This window comes from Aedes albopictus, chromosome 1, assembly GCF_035046485.1.
Source record: "Aedes albopictus strain Foshan chromosome 1, AalbF5, whole genome shotgun sequence".
Taxonomy (NCBI): domain Eukaryota; kingdom Metazoa; phylum Arthropoda; class Insecta; order Diptera; family Culicidae; genus Aedes; species Aedes albopictus.
The window spans coordinates 267969731-267978261 of NC_085136.1; the positions used below are offsets into that span (position 1 = coordinate 267969731).

The 8531-nt window shown below is 48.9% G+C and overlaps 1 protein-coding gene across 1 annotated transcript; it reads left to right on the forward strand.

The window, feature by feature from the left end:
* Nucleotides 1-1144: 1144 nt before the first annotated feature.
* LOC134291711 (uncharacterized) lies at nucleotides 1145-6490 on the forward strand. Its single transcript, XM_062859830.1, has one exon. The coding sequence runs from the start codon at nucleotides 1145-1147 to the stop codon at nucleotides 6488-6490; it is 5346 nt and encodes a 1781-aa protein (XP_062715814.1).
* The last annotated feature ends 2041 nt before the right edge of the window (nucleotides 6491-8531 follow it).

Below are 8531 nucleotides of genomic sequence, written 5' to 3' on the forward strand. Positions count from 1 at the left end.
TTCATAATATTTTTTCCAAATTGTTATCATCTGGTGGCGCAACTTTGCCAAAGAAACCATATAGCTATCTATTGTCCTTGATTTTATACAGCTCATCATATAAGGTGGGCTAATATGACCCATCCGTCCCGAAAGGGTTAAGCTAAAGTTATGGGACGTGTTTTCTAGGGAATTGTTTACAAAGTTCACATTTGATACCTAAGTAGTAGTTGCTCCTCGATGGAAGAGAATAGGATACGACGACGGCCTACAGCGCAGTTGAGCGTGATGATGTTGGATACGGCTGGCTTGTTTTAGTTGAAGCACTTTCAGGTATGATCATTGTTAGGAACCGTCTATATTTATTATATTTACCCTACACGAATAGGTCTCTCTTTCTCACTACCCAAAGCAGAGAAGCAGAGAATAACCACACTCTCTCCACCTATTGCCATAGCAGATAATACCATTGTAATTAGAACATAATCGATCCTCGCGCTGTACGTATCGTTTTCGCTTTAGCTGCAATAAAGCAACGTGTTCCATTCTCGCGTATCACGTGTTTGTACCCTAACCTCGTCGCGTTATTATTCGAGTGGCAGAACCACATCCGAAGACCACTACTTCGTCGCGAGTGTCCCCACAAGTCCGGAGAACCAGCTCCGAACATTATTGGTCCTTCGAGGAGCCGGATTTGTGCGTTTTAGTGGCCAAAAACTGGCGAAGAAAGTGATAGATTGTGTGTGGTGATAGTGTCACAGTCGCTGCCTCTAGTGTGCTGCATTGCGAGCGGCAATTTTGGCGTCGAATTCCGATTCGACGATTGCGGATCCGGTAGAGCAACCGGAATTTCTACTACGGCCTGTCCCCGAAGCGCGGATACCACGGAGACGGAGCATTTCGAGGCGCATTTCGACACCTTCCTCCAGAACCTGGCGAATCCAGCGTGGCTTGGGTCAGCGAACAAAAGAGGTTAGCGTGAGTACACACACGCATCAAGGTACGGCTATTCTTTAATACAAATAAACTTGCATGCGAGTTTCATTATAGTACATAAGGAATTTGTTCGCGATTTGATTGATTTTTTTGGGCAATTGACCACGCTACGTCTTTTGGAATTTGATTGGGTTTGCGATTTGGAAAAATATCTGGAATTGATCTGAAAATGGCATCTTTGCGCGAATTGTGCAAGATCGAGCGGGGGTACATGGACTCCATGGCCAACGTGGAGGCATTTGTTGCGAATTTCAATGCACCACGTGACACGGTCAGGATTGCTTCACGCTTGGAGCATTTGGAAACGCTTTTCAAGGAGTTTCGGAATAATCGTGCTAAAATTGAAACGCGGCAGGAGCAAGATTTGAAATTGTCCGCTGGGGAAGACAAGGAGGGGGAGGAGCTGAAGAAGGACGTTGAAGCTGGCAACAGAAAAACTCGCCTGGATTTTGAGGACAGGTACTTCGATGCGAAGGATTTCCTAACGTCGCACCGAGGCAATCCGACAGCTGTAGCTTCTTCCGCTCCGCCCGGCCAAATTCCTAACTCCCGAATTCATCTCCCTGTATTTAAAATTCCTTCCTTTGACGGTTGTGTGAAAGATTGGTTGAGTTTTCGTGACGCTTTCCAGAGCATGATCGGTAAAGATGCTTCGCTTTCGCCGGTCGATAAGTTTCACTATCTTCTCTCCGTGCTCACCAAAGAAGCCCGGACGTTGGTGGAATCCATTGAAGTGACGGCGGCCAACTTCGATGTCGCGTGGCAGATGCTCGAACAACGGTTCGAGAACAAAAAGATCATCGCTCGAGCACTGATGGACAGTTTCCTGAATGCCGAACCCATCAAGCGGGAATCGTACGACGCTCTAGTTGGCCTCATCGACTCGTACGAGCGGAATCTTCTACAGCTGCGTAAAATTGGACTGAAGACAGACGGGTGGACTCATTTGCTCGCGCCTATTCTGTATACACGTCTCGATGTTGACACGCAACGGCATTGGGAGCGTGCTCACAACTCTCGTGAAGCACCAAAGTACGAGGACTTGTTGCAGTTTCTGCGGGATCACCTCGCAACCCTACAACCCCTGGCATCCATGAAATCCCGGGGTTCGGACTCTCATCAAGATCATGGGAAATCGACGGCCAAGTCCAAGGTCGGTTCGACTCTCACAACTACCACGACTCCGAAAAAAGTTTGTCCACACTGTCAAAAATCCTCTCACTCTCCTTTCAAATGCGAATCCTTTATCAGTATGAATCCTTCCCAACGGCTAGAATCAGTCAGGAAAGCTGGTTTGTGCCTAAATTGTCTTTCCTCTTCCCACTTGGTCAGGGCTTGTCCTAGCTCAGCTTGTCGTGCCTGCGGTCAAAAGCACCATACGATGCTGCATTTGCGCCCAGCAAGCAACGGACAAGATCACTCGCAATCGCAACCCACGAAACCCGCTATTCCACAAAGTCAGCCCGCAATCGCACCTTTGAACAATTCCTCCGCTTCGCAATCGCAAACAGTTACCACCGCACCCTCCGCTGGCCCATCCACCTCTCGTCCAGTCGCTCTTCCTGCCACTGCTACTGCCGATAGTAGCGTGATTCTTCTCTCGACTGCTGTCGTCAAGATAGCTGACTACAACGGGAATGTCCAGTTCGCTCGCGCCCTCCTTGATTGCTGCTCCGAACGAAATCTGATGAGTGAACATTTGGCGCAGAAATTGGATCTACGTCGGCAGAACGACCCGCTTTCTCTCCAAGGTGTGGGTCCCAGTGCTGCTGTGTCGAGGCAATCGACGACAGCAATCGTACGATCGCGTTGTACAGATTTTGCTGTTGACCTCAAGTTCCACATTTTGTCGGAGTTCAAGCCGATATTACCGTCGAACCGGTTGTCGGTAGCCTCCTGGAAGATTCATCCATCCGTACAACTTGCTGATCCTCGCTTCTTTGAGCCGAATCGCATCGATGCTATCATCGGAGCCGAAGTGTACTATCGTCTACTGCTAGAAGGTTTCGTCGACCTCGGACCGGAACTACCCCAGTTGAAGGAAACGGTTTTTGGGTGGATAGTTTCCGGAAAGGTGAATACGGTGGACTCGAGCCTGTCTGCCACCACGCTAGTCTGCAGCAACGCTGAGTTGAAAAATCAGCTTGCTCGCTTCTGGGAAGTTGAGTCGTGCAATACCAACGAGACCTTCTCCACGGAAGAACGGAAATGCGAAACCCATTTTGCCGCTACCACAATTCGAAACTCCACTGGAAGATTTGTGGTGTCATTGCCGAAGAAACCAGATGTTCTGGACAGGTTGGGAGATTCTCGTTCCATCGCAACTCGGCGCTTTTTGTCCCTGGAACGGCGGCTTCAGGCGAATCCTTCACTGTTGGAGGCGTACACCGATTTCATACAGGAGTATGTTCATCTAGGACACATGGCACCGATCGATACTAGCGCAGAAATTGTGATTCCGGGGCAGAAGTCCTATTATATGCCTCACCATTGCATCGTTCGACCGGAGAGTGTCACGACGAAACTCCGCGTCGTCTTTGATGCGTCGTGCCCCACTGATACTGGTGTCTCGTTGAACGACGCACTGATGGTGGGTCCAGTTGTCCAGGACGACCTGTACAGCATCATCCTACGATTCAGACTTCCTCGCTTCGTCATCGTCGCCGATTTGCAGAAAATGTACCGGCAAGTGTTGGTATCTCCGTCTGATCGGCCCTTGCAACGTATTCTGTTTCGATCGTCACCATCGGAACCTCTTCAAACCTTCGAATTGCTGACGGTTACTTATGGTACGGCGGCAGCTCCGTACCTGGCGACACGTTGTCTCCAGCAACTCGCCTCTGACGGCGAATCGACTCACCCAAAGGCCGCAGAGGTGGTGTCAAAAGACTTCTACATTGACGATCTGCTTACGGGAGTAGCATCGGAAGAAGAAGGTGTTGAACTTTGCCGAGAGCTGATTGATCTCTTGCAGTCGGCTGGATTTAAGTTGCACAAATGGGCATCCAACAGTTCGGCAATTCTACAGCATATTCCAGCGGAGTTTCGAGAAGATCGAAGTCTGGTGGAGCTCGATTCGTCATCCTCGCCTGTGAAAACCTTGGGGCTGCTCTGGCAGCCAGACAAAGACGTCTTCCGCTTCAAAATACCCACTTGGACCCAGGACGCTGCTATAACCAAACGATTGGTGCTTTCTGAGGCAGCACGCTTATTCGACCCTCTCGGTCTGTTGGGGCTAGTGGTACTACGCTCGAAACTTTTCATGCAGGAGTTATGGAAAGCGAAGGTTTCCTGGGACAATCCACTCAACGATCGTCAACAGCAATTCTGGAAATCCTTCCGGAATGATCTCGATATTCTCGACGAGTTTACCGTTCCACGTTGGGCGGCATCCTGTAACGATACAGTCTACGTAGAGCTGCATGGGTTCAGTGACGCCTCCGAACGCGCATACGGCGCGTGCATCTACCTCCGCACAGTTTCGTCTAGCGGAATCGTCTCGGTTCATCTGCTTACAGCTAAGTCAAAAGTGGCTCCGACGGGAACCGAGAAATTTGGTTCTACTATTCGCTTACCGCGTTTAGAACTCTGTGGTGCTCTCTTACTCAGCCATTTGTTCGAAAAAGTGGAAACCAGTCTTCGTATCCAAGCCCGTCCTTTCTTCTGGACGGATTCAACTATTGTCGTCCACTGGTTGTCCGCTTCACCGTCTCGTTGGAAAACATTTGTCAGCAACCGAGTGGCTGAAATTCAGCAAATCACCGCTGCTGGAAGCTGGAGACACGTTCCAGGCATCGATAACCCAGCAGATGTCATATCCCGGGGAATGTCTGCAACGGAGCTTGTAGACCATATGCTGTGGTGGCAGGGACCACAATGGTTACAGCAACCCAACTGGTTCTGGCCCGCTTTAGTCAAAACCTCCGACGATCACTTCAGTTCAGAGCAACTCCAAGATAAACCCACGGTTTCGTTGCCTACAGTCGTTCAAAGTACTATATTCACCCTGAAATCGTCTCTCTCCAGTCTCGTCAGATTGGTAGCCTACATACAGAGATTCTGCTACAATTCGAAGATACATAATGTGTCTAGCCGCAGATCCGGAGCCTTAACCACAGCAGAGTTGGACGAAGCGTTGTGTAGTTTGGCAAAACTTGCTCAACAGGAATCGTTTCCGGAAGACCTGCACTCTATCCGCACCACTGGTCAAGTGAAGTCAACGTCGAAGCTGAAAACTTTGTCTCCAGTTCTCGTCAATGGTATTCTTCGCACTAGAGGACGTCTCAACAATGCAGCTGTCCCGTACGCTCAGAAGCAACCTATAATCTTGGACAACAAGCATCCGTTCACGCTGTTAGTCGTTCGTCACTACCACCTTCGTCAACTACATGCTGGACCGACTCTCCTGATAGCAAGCGTTCGTGCGAAGTTCTGGCCTCTCCGGTTACGTGATATCGTGAGAAAGGTTACGCACGAGTGCGTTACCTGTTTTCGAAATCGGCCAAGCTTCGCAGAACAAATAATGGCAGACTTGCCACAAGTTCGGGTATCGCCAGCGTTGCCGTTCCTGAACGCTGGGGTGGATTTCTGCGGACCTTTCTATCTCCGACCTCCGACAAGGAAAGCTGCGCCGGTGAAATCTTTTGTAGCTGTCTTCGTTTGTCTATCAACCAAGGCAGTACACCTAGAGTTGGTAGGCAATTTGTCAACCGACTCGTTTATCGCTTCCCTGAAGAGGTTTGCTGTTCGCCGAGGAGTTCCGCAGACCATTTACTGCGACAATGCGACAAACTTTGTCGGCGCTCGCCGAATACTGAACGAGTTCCTGAATCTGTTTCGGACCCAGCAGAATCGCCTGGATATCGAACGACAATGCTCCGCTGAGGGCATTCAGTTCTCGTTTATTCCTCCGAGATCGCCGCACTTCGGGGGAATCTGGGAAGCAGCGGTTAAATCCCTTAAGACCCATCTCCGTCGCACTCTTGCAAACGCAATGGTAACACCCGAGCAGTTCCACACAGTGCTTACGCAGACCGAGGCACTGCTCAACTCTCGACCGCTAACGCAGCTCAGCAATTCCCCAGAAGACTTGGACGTCCTCACGCCAGGTCACTTTCTGGTACACCGACCGCTGACTGCAATCCCGGAGCCCTCATACGAAGAAGTTCCTTGCAACCGGCTTTCTCAGTGGCAGATGACACAGGAGTTTGTCCGCCGCTTGTGGAAGCGATGGTCTACCGAATACCTATCGGGGCTGCAACAGCGAACCCGATGGACACACGAACGAAACAACATTCGCGTAGGAACTATGGTTCTAGTTCGCGACGATAATCTACCGCCGCAGAAGTGGCATTTCGGCCGCGTAATTGAAACGTTCCCTGGAAACGACGGACTAATCCGGGTCGTCAACATCCGAACCAAGGACGGCATCTTCAAGAGAGCCATCACACGCGTGTGCGTTCTACCGATTCCCGACAACCTACCCGAGGACCCGGAAGCAGCGTCGTTCCAGTAATTCGCGGTCCCAGCAACACAAGCGTTGTCGGATTGGAGGAGGCCCTATGGTCTCCTCCCAAGTTAAGTATCTAGTTTTCATTTCTTGAACCTTGTTTTCTCCGACCTAAAACCAATCGTATTGGCAGGCACCCTGGACTATGGCCATCGTAACGACGGAGAGGACTAGACCTGGTGCATCGAAATTCATTGACCGACCGGAGTTCACCGAGCCTCAACCCGTCGAACAACAACCAACGAAAATATCTGTTGAATTTGTAATACATAGTGTTAGTAGTTCATTAAGCTCAGTCAGGATAGGAGTTAGTATTGAAATGTATATTCAATGGTGGGCGGAATGTTAGGAACCGTCTATATTTATTATATTTACCCTACACGAATAGGTCTCTCTTTCTCACTACCCAAAGCAGAGAAGCAGAGAATAACCACACTCTCTCCACCTATTGCCATAGCAGATAATACCATTGTAATTAGAACATAATCGATCCTCGCGCTGTACGTATCGTTTTCGCTTTAGCTGCAATAAAGCAACGTGTTCCATTCTCGCGTATCACGTGTTTGTACCCTAACCTCGTCGCGTTATTATTCGAGTGGCAGAACCACATCCGAAGACCACTACTTCGTCGCGAGTGTCCCCACAAGTCCGGAGAACCAGCTCCGAACAATCATCTTTCCGGCATTTGATTTCAAAAGGGGCTGCGCCGTGTTAAGATGGATTTTTTTTACTAAACAAAAGACTGACATTTTTTAATGAGTGTAATCAGTTTTGTACGTTTTAATTACGCACTCTAAATCTTATCCTTCAACTGATACGCCTGATTCGCCTACCACTTTAACAAGAAGATTACAATACAAGGAGGTAGTCGAAATACGTGTATAGTACACTCATTCGAAGAGGATGTTCTGCTTACAGGGTTTGAACAGTTGGAACAAGAGAAGACTGACAACTGAGTTACATTTTGAAGTGTAAAGTACGAACATCTACAAATTATGAAAATGAATCAAGTCATTATCGTTTTCGTGTAAGATATGCTTCTGCTTTTTCTGCATGATGTAACTTCCTCACCGGGACCAAACCTTCTGTTCAGCTTAGTGTTCTATGAGTACTATCACAGTTATTAACTAGAGCTCCCTCTTTGAGGCGAACCAATCAAGGGTTGAAAACCTCATTAATAAAGACAATAATAATAGAGCTCCCTCTGTCAATGATTATTTTGCATGTGTGGCACCACCCCCGGCGGAGAATGGCAGTTGTGCCTAGCTGTTCAGCACTGTAGTTGGAGGAAATGCCATTGCAGAACCCGTTGCTTCCAGGAAGGTAACCCCAGTTTCAAGGGTAAGTGGGTTAGTAAGGCCCTGCGAGCCATCCGCCAGAAAATAAGCACCGAAAAATCAACAAGAGAAGAATGCCAACTGCATATGTACGTGTATAGTACACTCATTCGAAGAGGATGTTCTGCTTACAGGATTCGAACAGTTGGAATAAGAGAAGACTGACAACTGAGTTACATTCGAAAGTGTAAAGTATGAACATCTACAAACTATGAAAATAAATCAAGTCATTAACGTTTTCGTGTAAGATATGCTTCTTCTTTTTCTGCATGATGTCACTTCCTCACTGGGACCTTTGCTTTGCGACTCCGAATCACAGAAACGACTGGGACGACGGCGAATGTGAACAGTTGAAAAAACGAGGAGAATGCAGCATGGGCGAGAATGCTGCAACACGGTACGAGAGCGAATGAGGCACGTTACAAACAGGCGCGGAACAGGCAGAACTCAGTCTTTCGGATGAAGAAGCGCCAGCAGGAAGAACGAGATCGCAAAGCGATGGAAGAGCTGTACCGCGCTAAGGACACACGAAAGTTCTACGAGAAGCTGAACCGCTCGCACAGAGGCTTTGTGTCACAAGCCGACATGTGCTGAGATAATCACGGGAATATTCTCACGAGCGAGCGTGAGGTGGTCGAGAGGTTGCGGCAGCATTACGATGAGCACCTCAATGGCGACGTTGCAAGTACCGAAGGTGGCGTGGTAACAGA

What these genes read in the sequence shown, in the direction of transcription:
- LOC134291711 (XM_062859830.1), top strand. Translation starts at nt 1,145, where the DNA reads ATGGCATCTTTGCGCGAATTGTGCAAGATCGAGCGGGGGTACATGGAC.